Source organism: Lissotriton helveticus, chromosome 11 (genome assembly GCF_964261635.1).
Source record: "Lissotriton helveticus chromosome 11, aLisHel1.1, whole genome shotgun sequence".
Classification (NCBI taxonomy): domain Eukaryota; kingdom Metazoa; phylum Chordata; class Amphibia; order Caudata; family Salamandridae; genus Lissotriton; species Lissotriton helveticus.
In genome coordinates this window covers 921,076,378-921,098,812 of record NC_136072.1, presented here as the reverse complement: position 1 = coordinate 921,098,812, position 22,435 = coordinate 921,076,378, and the positions used below count along the sequence as shown (strand labels likewise).

The 22,435-nt window shown below is 46.0% G+C and overlaps 1 protein-coding gene across 8 annotated transcripts in view; it reads left to right on the top strand.

Moving 5' to 3' along the window:
* LOC144792272 (uncharacterized) overlaps nucleotides 1–22,435 on the top strand; it is a 328,885-nt gene that overhangs the window by 258,666 nt on the left and 47,784 nt on the right. For 7 of the 8 annotated variants that reach the window (XM_078667198.1, XM_078667196.1, XM_078667203.1 and 4 more), the window contains 2 exons: nucleotides 7,256–7,341; nucleotides 12,118–12,203. The exons of the other annotated variant lie outside the window; for it this stretch is intronic. In XM_078667198.1, the coding sequence (XP_078523324.1) occupies nucleotides 7,256–7,341; nucleotides 12,118–12,203 (172 nt within the window). The remainder of the gene's footprint in view (nucleotides 1–7,255; nucleotides 7,342–12,117; nucleotides 12,204–22,435) is intronic. 8 annotated transcript variants of the gene reach the window in all.

The following is a 22,435-nucleotide window of genomic DNA, read 5'->3' as shown; positions in this document are numbered from 1 at the left end:
ACAAATAAAAGAATAAATAAAGTAAATATGTTTGGTTTCTAGCATCATGTAGTGGGAATGGGGGGAAGCAAGGGGGCTTGCACACCCAATACTCTCTTAAATGCGAGCCACCCATGGATAGCTGAAAAAGTGTCCCAAGTTTGCAAATTGAGGCAGTTTTGAACTTGTAAACATAAACTATTTAAATGTTTGTAAGGTATAAAAGACTTCATGGATTTGAGCTTACAGCAGGCAGTGTTTGTTTTAATATCAACCAATCAGGGATATGTGAAGTGCACTACTTACCGTCGAGGGTCTCAAGGCGCTGGGAGGGGGAAGGGGAGTTTTGTGCAGCTTCTTCTCGCCGAAGAGCCAGGTCTTGAGGCTCTTCCTAAAGGCTTGCCGGGTGAAAGTTTGTCTGATGCTGAATGGGAGTTCGTTCCAGGTCTTGGCTGCAATGTAGGAGAAGTATCTCCAACCCGCTCTGGCTCTGTGGATGCGCGGGACTTCGGCTGGAGCAAGACCGGCTGATCGAATGCTTCAACTGTAAAGAACGACCAGTCAGACCTTAAAACAGGCAAACAAACAGCCCAAAAACTTCCAACACCCTGGCTTGTTAGACCAGCCCAAGGGACACTGCCTGGTTGGCCTATATGCCAGTCCGATCATGCACGCCATGGGGTTACAGCACCAAGTGAGAAACAGGACTTGTGAATAACTGAAAGAAAGGGATGGTGTAGGCCATGGCTGAGATTTGCGATTGAGAAAGTACTTAGGATACATGCTCGAGTGCACAAACAATCTTCCTTTGCAATCAAAGGAAGGCTAGGCTACAAGAAAAGAAGCAACAGTCTCTACAGGCAATTACTCTAAAAAAATCCGCTGAGTCTGCCTGAGTCATTCAGAAATCAGGATGGTTAAATGAGTGACCAACTTTTTCCCTTTCTGTATAGCCTTTTTCTCCTCCGTGAGGGAAGGCAATGCCCTTTTTGTTTTTGTTTTTTCTGAACCGCAGTGTTATCCCCCAATCTCTTTGAAGTTGCTGCCACCAGAGGTTACGGTTTTCACATTTCTTTTTAAGAATGAAGTGGATTTATTTGAATCCTTTCAGCCAGCAGAAAACCTGTTGAGGGTTTGGAGACAGGGGTGGTGCCCCACTTAACTTACCTCCAAAGCCCCAGAGATGAAAAATAAAATGGTAATTCGTTATCATTTTATTTTTCATCTCCCTCTCGAACAGAGTGTTTGGACAGGGCGGGGCCTGCTGAGGACAGCAGCAGGGAGGAGGGTAGGCTGTATGTGCATTGTTTAAAGTGCACATGTCTTTTTGGCCAGTCGTCTTACGATGGCCAGACACACATACACACTTTGAACATTGGGTTAGAGCAAGTGCAGGCCTCCAAAGCGCTGTGGAGTGCCAAGTGAGGCCGCTCCCTCCAACCAGGGTGCTGCTGTCATGGATTTATCAAGGGAGTTTCTTAGTGACCGGGCTGCAGTTGCAGAAAGAAGAGGTCCGGTGCGGAGGCTTGCTAAGTGTTTCATTTTTTACATTTTATTTGTGCCTGCCTCACCCTGGAAGTTCCAGCCACCACTGTTTGGCGGTTCCCAATTTCAGACGGCAGAAGCTCAGGAAATGAAGGTGTGGTAGAAGATGAGAGAAAGACACATAGAGCAAATGAGATGGTACAGTAATGGACCGACAGAGAGAGAGAGAGAAACCTACATACAGAATGAAAGGTGAGTGATAATAAAGACAGAGAGGGCGAGGCAGCAGAGGCATGCTGGTTCACAGCTGGAAAAATGAAAATTACATGGAGAGAAAGGCGTGCAATAAGGGAATAAATGCGTACATAGGCATACGGAGATAGATGCAGATTGAGAGATATTACTGGAATAGAGAATCTAAGAAATGGTTTGAAAAATAAAAGCGTGGAGAGGCTGAGAAAGTGAGTGAGATCAATACAGACGTAATAATGGGGTGATAGAGGCAGGAATTACGAATGAGTTTAAGGTAGACAGGCAGGAAAAGAAGGAATGGATGGAGTGTGAGATGAAATAAACAGACATCTAAAGAGATGCAGAAGGAAAAAAGGCAGAAAGATAAAGAGAAGCAAATAGAGGAAATAAGGGGAGCAGAATGAGATAGAAAACGATGGAGGGGAAACACTGCAGACAAAAACAAGCATTGGTAATTCATCTGTTTCAACTATGTAATGAATAAAGAGCTGTTTTTGTCAATCATCGTCCGGGAGAAGGAATGAGCTCCTTGACAGATAACACAGAAGTGGAGAGGATGTGATGCAGCAGCCAGAGCTGCTGACTCGAGAGCTGGAAAAAGAGGCAGATGGAGAAAGATAGCAATTAAAGAAACGGATGTAGGGTAGGTAGAACAATAGAGGCAAGTAGAAGCAGGCGTAGGGATAGGTATGTAGATGCACACAGTCTGAGACAGAATAAAAGAAATATATATGCTCAGCAGCCCAACAAACAGTATAACAATAACATCCAAGTGAAGGTATACAACTCCCATGAGGGCAAGCATAAAGTCATCCAGCACCACTTAAGAACTTCCCCAAGGAACAGCACTTCCTCTTAATTTGCTGCTCACCAACTAGGTAATTGCTTTTTCCCAGGCCTGGGCGTAGTTCGCGGAGGTTTGCTACGCGGAACTCCGCGAAGTTGCAAAATGTTTTGGCCAGTGGCGGAGTGCAGTGCGAACTGCAGTTCGCGGTGGTATTCCTGCCGCTCGGGTAGGAGAATTCTACCCTTGCGGCAGCTCACGCTCGCGAACTTACCATTCGCAATCGTGAGAGGGGAAAAACTCTGCTGCACTAAGCAAAGGGGACTTTACTGCACTCCGTGAGTTCCACGGAGCGCGGAGTGTAGAAAACTCAGCCAACAGAGCGGAGTTCACCGCCCAGGCCTACCTTTTCCTTTAGTATGTTCTTACTAGTGTTGTGACCTTAATGCCTTATTCAGTTCTAGTTTATTCAAATTGTTTAGTTTGTTTACAGTGTCATTTTTCCAGTTAATACATTCACTGACATCTGCTTTATTGGCTCTGTTGGCTCGATTCTCTCTAGGATGTGTGACCACCTGCCAGAGGGCAGCCATTTTCTGGGTTCCCCGCTCTCTGTACGCATTTGGGGTTTGCTGTGGGCTCCCTGTTGGAGCTCAGCACGTGCTTGTTGGAACATTTTTATGGCATGTTATTGGCTTTCCCCATGCTGTGGCCATACCATAAGCATCCTTCACGTCATTGCAGTTCCAGTTATCTGTGATTGCCAGCTCTGCAATGGGCACTGTTGAGGTACGAGACACTCTCATCTCATGTCTCGCTTGTATTTGACAGTGAAAGCATGATCCCGCCCTTAGGCTCTTTCTCTTCTTTCTCGTTTTTTTCAAGTGTTTATGCCTAGAGTATTCCCCTTCAGGAAATCTTTGGTATTTCTGGACTAGGCGCTAGTGCGCTAGTTCCTCGTGGGAGTCCCTGAATTATTTGGACATTTCTCCTGCTGACTTGCTGGCCTACCTGGTCCATATCATTTTAAGGGTGTTTAATTTCCACGGGTTTGCCCTATAAACAGGACAGCTCTTTTTATTGTCAGTCAAAAACATTACTCTATTATCCCTGATCTAACAATAGCAAGAATTGGGGGTGAGGGGAGTTTTGATGAGGTCATGTAAGGCGTGTTGCCTATTCCTTTAGATGAGGAACTCATTGAGGCAGTGAACATGAGTCCCCAAAGGGCAATGCCCCATGCCTTAGAGCCCCTCAGCAGGCAAATAATGTTAATAGCTGTATGCCACAGCGTGAAACCCGCTCGGAGAAGACCAGAGCCACCAACGGCCCCTTGAATCTCAGGAGGCTCCAAAGGCCAAGCCCTAATCTAAAACACCTGTGTCCCCGTATCCAATGCCTTCAGCAGACTCAGACTAGCATTCCTAAAATGCTGAGTCCCCGCCCCTGCAGATCTCTGGGACCCTATCCAATCTGGCTTTACCCCCATTGATGATGATAGGCTGCTTCTCTCGGAGGATGGAGATGGGAAACAGTAAGGTGACCCTGACCAAGATGACTCAGATATCGACTCAGGGCCCAGTAGACCAGAGATCCCGAGGGTGGTCGCAAACATCCCAGATTGGACAACTCCTCTAGCAGAAAAGCAGCGAGGTCCAATGTATTAGGGAGTGTGTTGGACCCGAACAACATCTATCACACGCGTTCAGTGGAGAGGTATCCCTATCCACCAGCGAATCTAGCCAAATATGTGGCTAATAGGATTCACAAGCCCATGGACTAAAAAGTTAGAGGCCACCTTACGGCAGAATGCCCACAACCATCTCAATGTATAAAGTTACATTGACACCGGATATTGACAACAAGATAGTCACATTTGTAGGTAAGTTTATTGAGGATCCCAAGATAGGGATCAACAGTACCTGCAATGCATGTTGGGATAAGCTTTTGGATATATTGGGGCCACTCACCAAAACGTAGATGAGTTCGAAGAGGCCAAGGAAATCATGCCTGACATGCAGAGAGTGATATACTTTCTGGGGAACACTAACTGTGCGCTCACTACTGAGCGAGGACGTTCTCTTCTAATTAAGATCAACTTTAAAAAAGATTGGTGGCACGGTTGTATCGATGCCCAAATGATGTGTTGTGCCTAATATTTCAAAAGGGATACCAATCAGATCAATGCTTCAAAGGAAGGAAGGCAGTCACCACATCTTTCTAATTGGGAACATTCCCTGTCATGTTCACAATTTCCTGGGCACTGAAAGTTCAATAAATATCCAATCTCATAGTTGTCTATAATACGCAGTTTTTTCTCTTTATTCAATCTTGTGAGATGCAAAATTCATACAAGTAACCAGTAGCCAACACGTGTTTCATTGTGGTAAAGAATTCACCTCTAACTTGTTCAGGGCTACAGACAACGATTTCCCAAAATATCACAAATTCAACACATCGTCATGGTAACCCAACCTCATATTACCCATGTGAGGATGATAATTCTCAGCATCAGCATACCGTGTGCAAAAACCAACATACCAGAATCAGATGTTTAAAGAGACCAGGCATGCCACAGTGTAATTAAAACATTCACTAAATGAAATCGGTATTTCTGTGATAACAATCTGCGAGAGATCAGATTCTTAGAAAACATGCCCATGTCTAGTGTAGAAGAGCTATAATTAGCTCAGTGAAAACATTTATTGCATAAATTCCTGCGTCCAGCCACAGTCTCTCTAATCTGTAGTGATTAAAAACAGTCACCAAGTCCATACCCTAGTTCAATATTATGAATACCCTCAGAGTTTAATCTTACCCAAGCGTCATATGTCAACCAATAGTATCCAAATGGTGAAGAATTAAAATATGTACCTATAGAAAACCAACAAACATTGCCTCAATATTCTATACACCGGCTAAGTGTGCTCCACTCTTCAATGTTTGTATTCGGAACACACAGAAACAATTGTGTTATTTAAAACAATTATATCTCCTGTATTCCTGACCACTGCTGTATTATATGTGGTCATTTCATGTAACAAATCGTGTTTCACTTGTAGCCTGAACATTCTAGATATAATCATCACAAAGCACTCAACTGATTATGTGCCCATCATAGTATTTCCAATTCATTTCCACAAACTAAAACTGAGACAGTGTGAGGCGAGGTGGATTATGTGATTACACTCTGGTAACAAGGGGCTCAACATTGATCATGAGTAAGCCCGGGTGTTAAAATCCGTTCTGTTCGCGGAGTTGGTGGAATAAGGCACCTCCCCGTTCCGCGGAGAACGCATAGTTTCCGTCAAACTATGCATTCCGCAACGGAGCAGAGTTTTTTTGGTCTGCGTGCTCGAAATGTATTTTCGCGCGCATGGGAGCAACTTGCCGCAAAATCGCCTATGAAATTTTCAGGCCCATTTCGTGGGCGCCACAAGATTTGCTAGCCGGCCACATGCTCCTGCGAGATTTTGTGTTCACCAATATGTCATTCGGGTGCGCCAGTGACTTCCGGAGGAACTTTTCTGCTGTACGCGTTCCCGAGCGCGCAGGATCTCCAGTTACTGCAATCTGGGGAACATTCCTCAAACAGCATCAAAATTGTCCCTAACTGACGATTTGGAGTTACACACCTCCTTGAATTGACATTTCGCAGTGGGTTTTTTTGTGCAAGGAGTCTTATTTTATTGTTTTTTTAACTTGTTTTTCAACTGGCAGGAAGTGCCCCAGAGTCCTGTTCCTGGACAGCAGGCTCCTCCCAGTGTTTTTTCCATCTCTGGTCACTTTTCATTTGGATTTGGAGCTGCAAGGATCACTCTTTGTGTCTGCTGCATATCCCATTGGATTTAAGGACTTTGAATTTCAGATTTCACAAGTAAGTTGAAAAACTGGTGTTATTTGTTCGACTGGGGCCATGGACCTGGATTTATTTGTACTTTTAATCAATTTAAAAAATGTAGTGTGGTAGGTGGCCTGTGGTTTCAGTAGGAGCCTAGTGATTTCTTTGCAGTTTATGTCCCTTCATTTGTAAAGGAAAAATGTTTCACAGTTTACTACATTTTCTAATTTTTTTTTAATACATTTGACATTTTGATGTTTCCTCTCTTTTACCATGCCTCCTGTCTGGCCAGTGTGTGTATGTTTGCCATATGCCAACATTTGCCTTCGTTCCAGATGCCATGTGGCCACTGGCCAGGGGCCATTTTGTAAAGTCAGTGCACTGTCCTAGGCCTGCTGCATGTGCTGTTTGATTGTTTTACAGGCCTCCTGCCTCTTGTTGTGACCATGTGGCTGGCGGACATTTAGGTAGGCAGCCAGTGTACTACTGCCGTAGGCCTGCATGTGGTCTTTGTTGTAGGCATGCATTGTCTAGGGATTATTTCTTCCATTGTCATTTGTCAGGTGCATCTCCCTCAGAGTCAGTGCCATATCACACGTCGTGAGTGACGTGACGTCACATGCGCACATAAAGCAAACAGTTTCATCTGTATGCTGTTGTTGCTCTCTTATGCCTCCTGAGTGGTCAGTCACCATTAAAGTAATTATATGCTGGTGTGGTTTTCCGTTTTCCGAATTAGTGTGTGTGTGTGTGTATATATATATATATATATATATATATATATATACATTGTATTGTTAATTAAGGGAGTAACAGCAGTGACCACACAATAAATTATATTTTTTGTTTGTGCTACTAATTGAAAGCAACAATGCCACGTTTCACTGATGTCATTCTTGCTTCTTTTCTTTTAGGTGCACGACAAGAAGACAACAACAAGAGACCTCAATACATCACTCACAGTACTGCCAGAGAGAAGGCCCTGTGCACGGCATGACACGTGAGTGACCCACACATCAGACATCTCTTAAACTTGTGAAGCTAAGTGCCACTGCTATCTACCATCTTCAAGATGGCCCCAAAGAAAGGTACCACTGCTGAGACTAAAACTGATACCAAGAAAGTAGCCAGTGAGAAGAAGGAGCTTACCACCACCACCACTAGTATGTTGCCCCATATGTGTTTTGGAAAACAAAAAACTGTGCCTGTCACACCAGCCTCTGGGGAGCAAGGTGAAAGCAGCGCCCACAAATCAGTGGATCTACCCCGATCTAGGCCTATCTCACGCCCAGCTGCTGTTGAAAGAGGCTCACCGCGGTGCAGCGGGTCTGTGCTGACGCCAGATGGTGTTGGCAGTCAGATACACCGAAGTTCGCTGATTGCAGTTACAAAGCGGGGCAGGTATGTTGAATGTTGCCCACAGCACCACTTGGATCAAGACAAGCGTGATGAAAAAAACATTCAATTAACGGACTCACTGGAGTTGAACTACGGCACTACAAGATCCAAGAGGCCAAGTTAGGACCACGCCCACTAGGGCAGGAACTTGATTACAAAAGTGCCGACCTTTGCCGTTTTGAATGTTTCAACGATGGCCACTGAGGAAAGGACAGCCAAGTCCTGAAACGCGTCTGGCTGACATTATTTGCTGTGTGCCTTTTCGAACATTACTGCTGGCAAGCTGCAATTAAAGATAGATCGAACAAATCATGGTGTAGTGGCCTCTTTCCGTGGGGTGCTTTTCGTGTGATGTAAATTAGCAGCTACGCCCAGCTGCTGTTGAAAGAGGCTCACCACGGTGCAGCGGGTCTGTGCTGACGCCAGATGGTGTTGACAGTCAGATACACCGAAGTTCGCTGATTGCAGTTACAAAGCGGGGCAGGTATGTTGAATGTTGCCCACAGCACCACTTGGATCAAGACAAGCGTGATGAAAAAAACATTCAATTAACGGACTCACTGGAGTTGAACTACGGCACTACAAGATCCAAGAGGCCAAGTTAGGACCACGCCCACTAGGGCAGGAACTTGATTACAAAAGTGCCGACCTTTGCCGTTTTGAATGTTTCAACGATGGCCACTGAGGAAAGGACAGCCAAGTCCTGAAACGCGTCTGGCTGACATTATTTGCTGTGTGCCTTTTCGAACAATACTGCTGGCAAGCTGCAATTAAAGATAGATCGAACAAATCATGGTGTAGTGGCCTCTTTCCGTGGGGTGCTTTTCGTGTGATGTAAATTAGCAGCTACGCCCAGCTGCTGTTGAAAGAGGCTCACCGCGGTGCAGCGGGTCTGTGCTGACGCCAGATGGTGTTGGCAGTCAGATACACCGAAGTTCGCTGATTGCAGTTACAAAGCGGGGCAGGTATGTTGAATGTTGCCCACAGCACCACTTGGATCAAGACAAGCGTGATGAAAAAAACATTCAATTAACGGACTCACTGGAGTTGAACTACGGCACTACAAGATCCAAGAGGCCAAGTTAGGACCACGCCCACTAGGGCAGGAACTTGATTACAAAAGTGCCGACCTTTGCCGTTTTGAATGTTTCAACGATGGCCACTGAGGAAAGGACAGCCAAGTCCTGAAACGCGTCTGGCTGACATTATTTGCTGTGTGCCTTTTCGAACATTACTGCTGGCAAGCTGCAATTAAAGATAGATCGAACAAATCATGGTGTAGTGGCCTCTTTCCGTGGGGTGCTTTTCGTGTGATGTAAATTAGCAGCTACGCCCAGCTGCTGTTGAAAGAGGCTCACCGCGGTGCAGCGGGTCTGTGCTGACGCCAGATGGTGTTGGCAGTCAGATACACCGAAGTTCGCTGATTGCAGTTACAAAGCGGGGCAGGTATGTTGAATGTTGCCCACAGCACCACTTGGATCAAGACAAGCGTGATGAAAAAAACATTCAATTAACGGACTCACTGGAGTTGAACTACGGCACTACAAGATCCAAGAGGCCAAGTTAGGACCACGCCCACTAGGGCAGGAACTTGATTACAAAAGTGCCGACCTTTGCCGTTTTGAATGTTTCAACGATGGCCACTGAGGAAAGGACAGCCAAGTCCTGAAACGCGTCTGGCTGACATTATTTGCTGTGTGCCTTTTTGAACATTACTGCTGGCAAGCTGCAATTAAAGATAGATCGAACAAATCATGGTGTAGTGGCCTCTTTCCGTGGGGTGCTTTTCGTGTGATGTAAATTAGCAGCTACGCCCAGCTGCTGTTGAAAGAGGCTCACCGCGGTGCAGCGGGTCTGTGCTGACGCCAGATGGTGTTGGCAGTCAGATACACCGAAGTTCGCTGATTGCAGTTACAAAGCGGGGCAGGTATGTTGAATGTTGCCCACAGCACCTCTTGGATCAAGACAAGCGTGATGAAAAAAACATTCAATTAACGGACTCACTGGAGTTGAACTACGGCACTACAAGATCCAAGAGGCCAAGTTAGGACCACGCCCACTAGGGCAGGAACTTGATTACAAAAGTGCCGACCTTTGCCGTTTTGAATGTTTCAACGATGGCCACTGAGGAAAGGACAGCCAAGTCCTGAAACGCGTCTGGCTGACATTATTTGCTGTGTGCCTTTTCGAACATTACTGCTGGCAAGCTGCAATTAAAGATAGATTGAACAAATCATGGTGTAGTGGCCTCTTTCCGTGGTGTAGTGGCCTCTTTCCGTGGGGTGCTTTTCGTGAGATGTAAATTAGCAGCTACGCCCAGCTGCTGTTGAAAGAGGCTCACCGCGGTGCAGCGGGTCTGTGCTGACGCCAGATGGTGTTGGCAGTCAGATACACCGAAGTTCGCTGATTGCAGTTACAAAGCGGGGCAGGTATGTTGAATGTTGCCCACAGCACCACTTGGATCAAGACAAGCGTGATGAAAAAAACATTCAATTAACGGACTCACTGGAGTTGAACTACGGCACTACAAGATTCAAGAGGCCAAGTTAGGACCACGCCCACTAGGGCAGGAACTTGATTACAAAAGTGCCGACCTTTGCCGTTTTGAATGTTTCAACGATGGCCACTGAGGAAAGGACAGCCAAGTCCTGAAACGCGTCTGGCTGACATTATTTGCTGTGTGCCTTTTTGAACATTACTGCTGGCAAGCTGCAATTAAAGATAGATCGAACAAATCATGGTGTAGTGGCCTCTTTCCGTGGGGTGCTTTTCGTGTGATGTAAATTAGCAGCTACGCCCAGCTGCTGTTGAAAGAGGCTCACCGCGGTGCAGCGGGTCTGTGCTGACGCCAGATGGTGTTGGCAGTCAGATACACCGAAGTTCGCTGATTGCAGTTACAAAGCGGGGCAGGTATGTTGAATGTTACCCACAGCACCTCTTGGATCAAGACAAGCGTGATGAAAAAAACATTCAATTAACGGACTCACTGGAGTTGAACTACGGCACTACAAGATCCAAGAGGCCAAGTTAGGACCACGCCCACTAGGGCAGGAACTTGATTACAAAAGTGCCGACCTTTGCCGTTTTGAATGTTTCAACGATGGCCACTGAGGAAAGGACAGCCAAGTCCTGAAACGCGTCTGGCTGACATTATTTGCTGTGTGCCTTTTCGAACATTACTGCTGGCAAGCTGCAATTAAAGATAGATCGAACAAATCATGGTGTAGTGGCCTCTTTCCGTGGGGTGCTTTTCGTGTGATGTAAATTAGCAGCTACGCCCAGCTGCTGTTGAAAGAGGCTCACCGCGGTGCAGCGGGTCTGTGCTGACGCCAGATGGTGTTGGCAGTCAGATACACCGAAGTTCGCTGATTGCAGTTACAAAGCGGGGCAGGTATGTTGAATGTTGCCCACAGCACCACTTGGATCAAGACAAGCGTGATGAAAAAAACATTCAATTAACGGACTCACTGGAGTTGAACTACGGCACTACAAGATCCAAGAGGCCAAGTTAGGACCACGCCCACTAGGGCAGGAACTTGATTACAAAAGTGCCGACCTTTGCCGTTTTGAATGTTTCAACGATGGCCACTGAGGAAAGGACAGCCAAGTCCTGAAACGCGTCTGGCTGACATTATTTGCTGTGTGCCTTTTCGAACATTACTGCTGGCAAGCTGCAATTAAAGATAGATCGAACAAATCATGGTGTAGTGGCCTCTTTCCGTGGGGTGCTTTTCGTGTGATGTAAATTAGCAGCTACGCCCAGCTGCTGTTGAAAGAGGCTTACCGCGGTGCAGCGGGTCTGTGCTGACGCCAGATGGTGTTGGCAGTCAGATACACCGAAGTTCGCTGATTGCAGTTACAAAGCGGGGCAGGTATGTTGAATGTTGCCCACAGCACCACTTAGATCAAGACAAGCGTGATGAAAAAAACATTCAATTAACGGACTCACTGGAGTTGAACTACGGCACTACAAGATCCAAGAGGCCAAGTTAGGACCACGCCCACTAGGGCAGGAACTTGATTACAAAAGTGCCGACCTTTGCCGTTTTGAATGTTTCAACGATGGCCACTGAGGAAAGGACAGCCAAGTCCTGAAACGCGTCTGGCTGACATTATTTGCTGTGTGCCTTTTCGAACATTACTGCTGGCAAGCTGCAATTAAAGATAGATCGAACAAATCATGGTGTAGTGGCCTCTTTCCGTGGGGTGCTTTTCGTGTGATATATATATATATATATATATATATATATACATTCTATTGTTAATTAAGGGAGTAACAGCAGTGACCACACAATACATTATATTTTTTGTTTGTGCTACTAATTGAAAGCAACAATGCCACGTTTCACTGATGTCATTCTTGCTTCTTTTCTTTTAGGTGCACGACAAGAAGACAACAACAAGAGACCTCAATACATCACTCACAGTACTGCCAGAGAGAAGGCCCTGTGCACGGCATGACACGTGAGTGACCCACACATCAGACATCTCTTAAACTTGTGAAGCTAAGTGCCACTGCTATCTACCATCTTCAAGATGGCCCCAGAGAAAGGTACCACTGCTGAGACTAAAACTGATACCAAGAAAGTAGCCAGTGAGAAGAAGGAGCTTACCACCACTACCACTGGTATGTTGCCCCATATGTGTTTTGGAAAACAAAAAACTGTGCCTGTCACACCAGCCTCTGGGGAGCAAGGTGAAAGCAGCGCCCACAAATCAGTGGATCTACCCCGATCTAGGCCTATCTCATGTCTGTCACAGAGGCAGCCAGTCTAATTACAGCAATGCCGATGAGCAGTGATGTTGACATTGAATTATCTCTATTGCAAAGTAGTAAACAATCATTGCAGAAAACTCAGAGAAGTGGACAACAACAAGAACAACAGCCACAACTGCCAATAGTAGGTGCTCCCTATGTAGGAGCAGTTCAAAAGATTGAGCTTCGTGTTGAAGAAGTAGAGAAGTCTGCTCCAAAAGATCCATTGTCTTCCAGATTGAAAAAGTAGTGTTAGTGGTGCATCATCTTCTTCTTCAACCCCCCTTCTGATGATTACTTGGATCCCACCTCAGGCTGAGAGTGAGACATGCCCGAGAAGACTCTAACAAGGCTAGGGAAAAGGAAGGCTCCAGAAAGCCTTAGAGTTATGGAGGCAGATGTAAAAGAGGAAGATGACAACGAGCCAGTAGCCCAGCCCAGTGGAGACTGATGTTACCCCATCCCAACTTCCCAGGGGGATGTGGTAGTGGCACCACAGATCCAACCACCCCCAGCTGCCATATTTGCAAAGTCCCGGCAGTGACCTACATCCACAATCACCTGAGTAGAAGTAGGTACTGCAGAGCCAGAGAGTCAAACATCAAAACGCCCACCTACTGCCAGTTCATCCGACATCAGCAGTGGCACCAGCAGCATCAGAAAGTTGAGCCCCCCAGTTTGGGATTTCTTTTCTGTTAGCCCGACGGAGGCAAACATTGTCATATGGTCCCTTTGTGGAGCAAGTGTTAGTTGGGGGAGCCAAACGACGCATTTGAGAAAGATTTGAGAAAGCTCCATACGATCCTTTGGGAGGCACATCTTAGTGACAAAAAATTGCAAGTGTTGTTGGACAAGGGGGTGAAAGCCACCTGAGCAGGCAATCTAAATCTGATCCGTTCACAGTGGAAGGCAAAGAAGAGGAAGACATCTTCATTATGCAAAGCAGCCCTCTCCCCAGCAGTGCAGTAGTATCACCCACATCCGCAACATTGCAATGGCATAAGACTCAGGTCGCGACACCAAGGCAACAGAGGACAGTGATTACCCCACTGAAAAGCACATTGAGCCTACCACCGCCTGGTCTCAAGAAGTCACCTCCATCAGTGGCATCAAGAAAAAAAAATTCAGGCTACTATTCCTGACATGTTTAGGACAGAGGGGCAGTATGAACGCAACCAACCAACGGCATGTTTTTAGAATGCAAAGCTGGCTAAAATGTTAGCGCTGGACCGCCTTCCTTTTTCTTTTGTTAAAGGGGCGGGTTGTCTTGAATTTGTGGCAGCCTTCTGCCTAAAATTAAATGTATCCAGTCGGTCCTATTTATCCAGAGTTTCTGTTCTAGCGCTACATCACGATTGCTGCAAAGCTTGTCCAAGCAGTTCAAGCACGAGTGCTGTCCACACTATCTTCCCGACAACAGACACGTGGACCAGTTGCCTAGCGACTGATTACATGTGCATCACTGCACACTGATTCTCTTTTGTGGGGGCTAGAGAAAATAATATCTTCAGATGTTGACACTGCTGAGATTTGTAATGCTGCTTGAAAACATGCCACAGCAGCGATGTTTGCAATGGAGAAATCACATACAGCTGCAAATATTTTGCAAAACTTTAACAACAAGGTCTTTGAATGGCTATGACCAAGAGGGCTTAAGATTAGATTTGTTGCCACAGACAATGTCTGTAGTATAGTTAAGACCATGGCCGATGGTGATTATTTTAGAGTCCTGTGTTTGGCGCACTGCATCAACATCGCTATACAGGACTTTCTCAAAAATGAAGACCATTTAAGCAACTTACCTGCAGAAGAATCTGCACTAATTTCAGCCATTCATTTAAAGCCCAGAAACAACTGAGGGTCATTCAGTGTGATAATAGAATGCCTGTTAAAACACTTGTATAGGAGGTGCCAACACGCAGGAACTCCACTTATTAAATGCTTGAATGTCTCTTTAAGCAGTACAGGCCTATCAATGAATATGTCATGCAAAGAGGAGATGCAACTGTAAAATACATAATCATTGAGATTCACCAATGGGGCCTAGTCAAATCTGACAGAGATGCTGCTTCCTTTTGATATGTTCACACAGGAAGTCATCAAAGAGGACAGTAACATGGGCCAAGCTATCCCATTGTTGCACATGCTACAGGTACAGCTAAAGGAGGTGTCTGCAATGTATGCAGGTATTGAGGTGCGGAGGAAAAAAAGATGCGTATGACTTGGTGGAGAGCTTAATCCTTCACTTGTCTGCTAATACAAGGGTGCAAGAGACATTGTGTCCTCCAAACATTACATCTGTCCCACAATTCTTGATCCATGGTACAAAACATTACTGTCCACTATCATTCCTTTTTAAGACAGGGGATATTAGAACATACATAACACGGATAGCTAAGCAAGGCAGTGAGCTATAAAAAGAACGGCAGGGAATTAGAGGCCCACTGGTCCAGGGCAGAAATCCTGTGGTAGAGCCTTCAAGTTCAGTGCCTGAGGGCAGTGCTGTTGGCTCAAAGCAGCCAAAACCAATGACAAGAACACCATCAACAACACCAAGACCAGGAGTATCTGACCCCAATTCTGCAACTGAGTGGTCTCTACTGGCAGAGCTTAAGTCCAACGCAGAGGCAAATTCAAAAAAGGTCAAGCAAAGTGGAGCACCAGCAATGAACATTGAGCGAATGGTCCAGGCCTATATGGATGATGCAACAGAGGTCTACCTTGATCAAAACCCATTTGTGTATTGGTATGGGAAGAGGAGCCAATGGCCAGTGCGCAGAAGTCTGGCAATAAACTATCTGACTTGCCCTGTAACCAGTGTCTCCGCTGAGCGTGTTTTCAGTGCTGCTGGTACCATTGTCACTGTGAGAAGGACCAGTCTCTCACCCCTCAACGTGGCGATATTAACCATGATCTAAATGAATCACCACTTTGTATCACCAGATTACATCATACATGAAGTACCACAGGAGAAAGATGACGTATGATGGAAGTAGTGTGTTAGATGGCCTACTTCTGGCCGAACTATCAGAGTTTGAGGACGAACTATACTTCCCTGACAACTAGGCTTTCTTTTTATGACGTCCAAAAACAAAAAACATATAGCTAGGGAACATTATTTACTTTATTATGTGTATGAGTCTGAGTGTCTAGTTGACTAATTCATCTCCACCGACAGACACATTTTTATTGCAGGATTGGAGTTACAACTGCATGCAGTCAGTGAAGAAGTCCGACTTCTGACTTGCCCTCTAAAGCAATTTCCCTCAAGCCAGACATTGGATGGAGAATACAATCAAATGTGTTCCTGCCTCCAACCCTGGGCTGTGACTATCTATCCTTTCCTATCCTAGAAGGACTGCCCCACCCACATGTGACTTTTATGGGGGATAAATATATTTATTGATTTCTTTAGCATGTATCATAACACAATACAAAATCAACAACACAAAAATAACAAAAAACCTAGCCCTAATATATTGCAAATAAACCTATATTGTTTGGTCTCAGTTCACATTTAATATACATCGCGGCATCTATGTTATATGCAGCTCATCTCTGATTATTAACTTCTCGCCAATAACTGCTCTTGCACTCACCCTGTTTCTGTGCCGTTGAACAGTATATAGCAGCTCATTTCAATTACCACCCCGATCCTATAAAGGAACTGATTGGAGATTTGTGTTGTCTCTATGGTGTCTGCAGTACAAAGAAGAACCAGAAGACCATATCAATACATTTGGAGCATTTGTTTGATTTCCTAAGGTTTGTCTAAGCCAGCATGAGGGGTGCCGCTCTTGAGTGAGTATGTCTGCAAATGTTTTCATGGGCTGCCAAATACTCTTCGGCCTAGAGGCCGGGTGTTGCAGCAAAGCATATATATCACTGGAAGTGTCACAGTCAATCAGATCTTGAATTAATTGCTTGGTTGTAGGATAGGAGGGGGCCCCCAATGAAGAGACACGTGGTGCTTGGCCAGTAATAGGGCAACAGCCATGTATCTTCGCACACCCTTAGGTAGAGGAAGGACGTATCCAGTAGAGCCTCTAGCAGGGATAACTCGCTAGTAATCTCTATCGTTTTGGAAATAATGTCGAACACCTCTATATCTTGGTATTTCAGCACAGTTCCAGGCCAAATGTGTGAAGTAGGCATGTTCTGTTGTGCATCTAGAGCATGTGTGGAATTTGGTGGGATCCAACTTAATAAAAAGTTGAGGAGTGCAATACGAGTGATGCAAGTATTTAAAATGTAATAGTTTATGCTGATGATTATTGGATACTAATTTAATTTGCGTGCAGCAATAAAACCCCATCTTATCAGTCAATGGGATACCTAAGTCCTTTTCCCAAGCTGCTCTCTACCCCCTATCATCGATAAGCTTACACCCAATGGCAGCACGGTATAGTCTGGATACTAAATGTGTGCTATCTGAAGTAGTGATTACCATCGTTAAGAGTGGGAAGTCGGGTGGCTCAAGTGGAGCAGTGGGGACCACCGCACGCAGTGCGCTATGTATTCTATATAGTCTGTCCATTTGGGTGACATTGCTCCTTTCTTGGAATGACGTTACTGAATGGAGTCCAGACTCATCAAACAAATCTCCCATCATTTGTGTATGACGTGCAAAGTGTTTTTTGTGTCGAGGCTTCCGAAGTAACAGGCAACCATGGGTTATTCGCTATTGGGATGTGCAGAGAATAGAGGTGTTTAGCGCCAATATGATCTTGCAATTTCTTCCACGCCCAGCATATTGTTGCTATCGTCTGAATCTCTGACATGTGCCGAGGCAGACCCTACGGTAGCAGTGTATCTAGTGGACAAGGGTGAATTTGGGAGCTTTCTGGTTTAAGGTACTGGAGACGTACATCTGGATGATACCAATGGAAGGAGAAGTGTGCTTGAGTGACCTGGTAATAGAGATAAAAGTCCGGGACTTCAAGCCCCCCTTGCTCATATGACAACACTAAGGTAAACTAACCAACTCTAATGTGCCGACCTGCCCTTATCAGCCGGAGTAGCGTGCTGCAAAGGCTGTCAAATAAGGTGGTAGTAAGAGCAATGGGGATATTGAGGAACAGATAGAGAAACTGGGTAGTATCACCCCTTTTATTATCACAATTCTACCTGCCATGGACAGAGGAAGTTTAATCAATTTTTCGACCAGTGTATTTAATTTATTCACTGCAGGCCCATAGTTCAGCCACACAACCTCAGCACTTTGCTGATGTAAATATATGCCAAGGTATCAAGGGGAATCCAAACACCATCAGAGAGGGAAGTCTAAGGCACCTGTGATGTGGCATCTGTCAACGGGAACATTTCTGACTTGGACCGGTTTATCTTGAGGCCACACAGCGCCCCACATCGGACCACGTCTCTTAGTACCAGTGAAAGGTTGTCTGCAGGATTCCTCAGAAATAGCATAATGTCATCTGCGTGTAATGATGCTAACAGTAGGCCACGCTGAAATCGAAATCCCCTTGCCTCATGCCTCTCTTATAGACAACAAACAATTGGATCCATCACCGCTATAAATAATAAGGGTGATGGGGCAGCCCTGCCACATTCCCGGGTATAAGGGAAACCGGTCTGTGATTATGCCGTTTACTTTTAGACGTGCCACTGGGGCAGTATATAATAAGCAGAAGAAGTCGAAAATCCCTTAAGGGCAACCCAGCTTATTCAACGTAGCGAACAAAAATAGCCCTTCTAGGGAGTCAAATGTTTTTTTAGCATCCAACAGTATGGCCGGGTCAATTTGATTCAGGACTGGAATATAGTGCGTAAATTTACAGAGGAATCCTGTTTGCAGTGGGGATATTATCGTGGTCATTAACAGAAAGCCGGATAGCTAAAACTTTGGAAAGAATTTTATTATCATGGTTCAACAGAGATAATGGGCGATAAGATGAGCTTTGCTCCTGGAGCTTGCCATGCTTCAGGAGTAGTGTTATGACTGCCTCTTGCATTGTTTTTGGGAATAGTCCCACAGGCCAGGGCCTTCGCAAATACCTCTAGTAAATTTGAGGTCAGTTCCTCCTTGTATGCCTTGTAGAATGCACCAGTGAAGCCGTCCTGCCCCAGCGCACGTGTGCCACACAGGTCATCTATGACCTGCATTATCTCCAAGTTATTGGCGCAGCTAGGAATTGTTGCCCCTTCTCCATCCAAACCATCGCAATTTCCACTAGATAATCTGCAATGGTGTCTATGAGTATAGGGCAGTGTAATACTCTAGAAAAGCATCTGTTATGTCCTTCAGGGCAGTCAACACCTTGCTATTCCTGAGATGAAGAGAGGATATCATTGACACTTGGTATGGGGGAGTAGCATGTTGGCTAATGTGTGTCCTGGTCACTCACTTTCGCCATAAATTCTTGCTTTCGCATATTTGCTAAGATATTCACCCTCCGTCATAGCCAATTCTTGAAACTTTTGAATAAGGGCCCCTCCTTTCCGGAGATAGCCAGTTTTGCCCCCGTGAGTACATCGCAATGAGTGCTTTTAAGGTTTGCTTAATCTGTTGTAGCTCTCTTCGGATGGTACGTAGGTCACTCAAATGCTTCGCTTTACAATCCCCTCTAATGAATGCTTTGAAAGCGTCCCATAATGTCTAGAAATGTTGCACCCTACCCACATTATGTTGAAATTATTCGATAATTGCTTCATGGACCTCAGTGCGGAAAACCTCATCAAGTAAGGTATTTGAGGGGAATCGCCAGGGCCCACCCAGGAAAAAGAGTACCTGACAGCTGCATAGTGAGAAGCACCGTGGAGTGATCTGACAAGATCCTGGGCAGAAGCGAGATTCCAGTAAGTGCATGGGTAAGGGCGGACGTGGTGAACCGATAGTCTATTTGGGACCAGGTACCATGTGGAGGCTAGTAGAAGGTGTATTCCTTAGTTTTGGGTTGTCTGAGTCTCCATGCGTCTGCTAAGGAGTGGAATTGCATAAGGTCAGCAAGTGCGCACTTCGTGCTTAGTTCGTGGATGGACCTGGGCCTGTCGTATCGAGTACTGGATTCATTGGGAGATTAAAATCCCCACCCATGAGTATAGTAGAGCTGTGTAAACAAATAATGTGCAGTGATATGATAGGAAAAATATCCGGGATATCTGTGTTTGACACGTAGATGTTAATTAATAATATGGGGATGATCCCCCAGTGACCCGCCACCATGAGATAGCAACCATCGGGGTCCGCGATCACTTCATGTGTGATAAATGGTAATGTTTTATGTATCAGAATGTGCAGGCCTCTAGAATATGTGCTATAGTTTGCAAAGAACCCTCCTTTCCGGAGATAGCCAGTGTTGCCCCCGTGAGTACATCACAATAAACGCTTTTAAGGTTTGCTCAATCTGTTGTAGCTTTCTTCGGATGGTACGCAGGCCACTCAAATGCTTCACTAGACAAACCCCTCTAATGAATGTTTGAAAGCGTCCCATAATGTCTAGAAATGTTGCACCGTACCCACATTATGTTGAAATTATTCGATAATTGCTTCATGGACCTCAGAGCGGAAAACCTCATCATTAAGGCATTTGAGGGGAATCGCCAGGGTCCACCCAGTAAAAAGAGTACCTGACAGTTGCATAGTGAGAAGCACCGTGGAGGGATCTGACAAGTTCTCTTCCAGGGGATCCTCATCAATAGTCATAAGCATTAGAATATTCCCGCCCATGCGCGGGACCCCGGAAACACTATATTATATGTGCCCCACAAATATATACTCATATATATATAAATACATATATATATATATAGAAACATGCAATAGCAGCCAAATCACATCAGAGCTGGAATATGCTGTGAAGAATTTCCACCATACATGAATAATATGCATTAGAAACATGAGAAACAAAACAAAAGATTGTTTTAAAACTGTTTTAATGCTTAGGCAGCAGTAGAAATTCTTATAACACCCTGAAAGCATAGAAAGCTCCCAGGCTGCATTGCAAACACACAGTCTAAAAAGACTGAAGAGCTAACCTGTAGCTGAATACCAAAAAACTGACACCGTGCCTTTAAGGTACCCATGACCCCCTGTATCCCATCATGCCTCAGGGGTGACAGTTAGGTCAGTTGTTCTTTCCGGCTCCTTCAGGAAGGATCCTGGTTACACAGCTCCACTAATTCTCTGTTTTCTGACAGAAAATTACTCCTTTTTGAACAACTTTTTCTGCTTACTTTGACATTTTACATCTAGTCAAGTAAGAAACTGTCTTTTTAAGTCAGTTTAGTGAGCATTTTCAGCTGAGAATGCCTTCACTTTTTGACAAATGTCCTTCTTGTGGTAACAAGAAGGCAAAATCAGACAATCACGACGTTTGTATCCTGTGTCTGCCTGAATAACATGATCCAGGCACCTGTCCTCACTGCGAGCACCTGTCAGGAAGAACTCTCAAAGACAGGGAGAGAATTCGCATCTATGGCCTGGCTCACAGGTCATCCAGAGGAAGGTCTCCGGTGAAGAAGGGTTCCAAGAAGGCTAGAACATCTTCAAAAGAGAAGTCTTCCCACCCTTCAGCTTCAGCGTCAGGCTTGGCGCTGAGGAAAGAACCACCGGTGGATCGATTGTCTTCAAAACTATCATCGACGGCGGGCTCGCCGTCGAAAAGAAAACCAGGTACGTCGACGACGTCGAAGGATCCAGCTCCGTCGTCGAAATCCCCTCCGCCGCAGTCAACCGGGCGACGATCGGCGTCGAGGAAGGTAACTCCGCCGCCGTCAACCGGGCGACGGTCGGCGTCGGGATCCAAGGCCCCTCCGCCGTCGTCAACCTGGCGACGATCAGCGTCGAGGGAGGTCACCCCTCCGCCGTCGTCATCCAGGCGACAACCGGCGTCGAGAAGTGTGACCCCTCCGCCGTCGTCTAAGAAACGACGTTCGGCGTCGAGGACCAAGACCCCTCCGCCGTCGACAGAAAAACATCGGTCGGCGTCGAGGGCGCAGTCTCAGTCGGCGTTTCGTCGACGCTCGGCATTGAGGGTGACCAATACCCCTCCGCCGTCATCGCACAGACATTCGACATCGAGACAGAGGGCTCCGTCGACGGCTGGTCACCGCCGTTCGACGTCGAGGGAGAAGGCTCCGTCGACGGTTGGTCATCACGTTCGACGTCGAGAGAGAAGGCTCCGCCGACGGCTGGTCGTCACCGTTCGACGTCGAGAGACCATAGGTCCTCGCATCGATCGCCGTCGAGGCATTCAAAGTCGAGATTGTTGGACCCGCCGACTCCCCAGAGGCGTGCGACGTCGAGAGAAAAACATACGACGCCGGAACGCTCGACGTCGAGACCTTCAGAAAGGGCTCGATCGTCGTCAAGAAACTCTGTGGTCATGGTAACAGAGTCAGCTTCTCGTCATTCTACTTCACAGTCTTCTGGCTCCTCAACAACATCTTCAAGGTTCAGAAGTCCTGTCCCCAGATCTCCTGTGCATCAGCCAGATCCTTCGGCTGCGGAGGTCAGACTATCACCCAGATGGTACAAATCATTGGACCATTGGCGAGAGTCAGGGGCTACCAAACGGATGCAAGAGTATGTCAGTCCGCAGCACAGATCTCCTCTCCAGAGACTGGTGGATGAAGTGGACAGGTGTAGTCCTCCCAGGCGCCAAACAGACAAATCACCTGTGAGAAGACCAACCAGATTTCACTCTCCCAGAAGGGAACATCCGGTGAGATCCCGATCTCCCAGAAAAGATCCTGTCAGATCTCGTTCACCAAGAAGACAAGATTCGGTCAGATCTCGCTCTCCTAGAAAGGAAGAGCATCCAAGAAGATCACGTGAGAGGAGGCACGGTGCTCATCATAGACATCGAAGAACTCCGTCTACTTCCTCAACCTCTTCGACCCGGTCTTCCAAGAGGGATTACTCTCTCACGTTGACGGATAGTCCTACTTCCAGATCCTCTCCAGTGGATGACATCGGCAC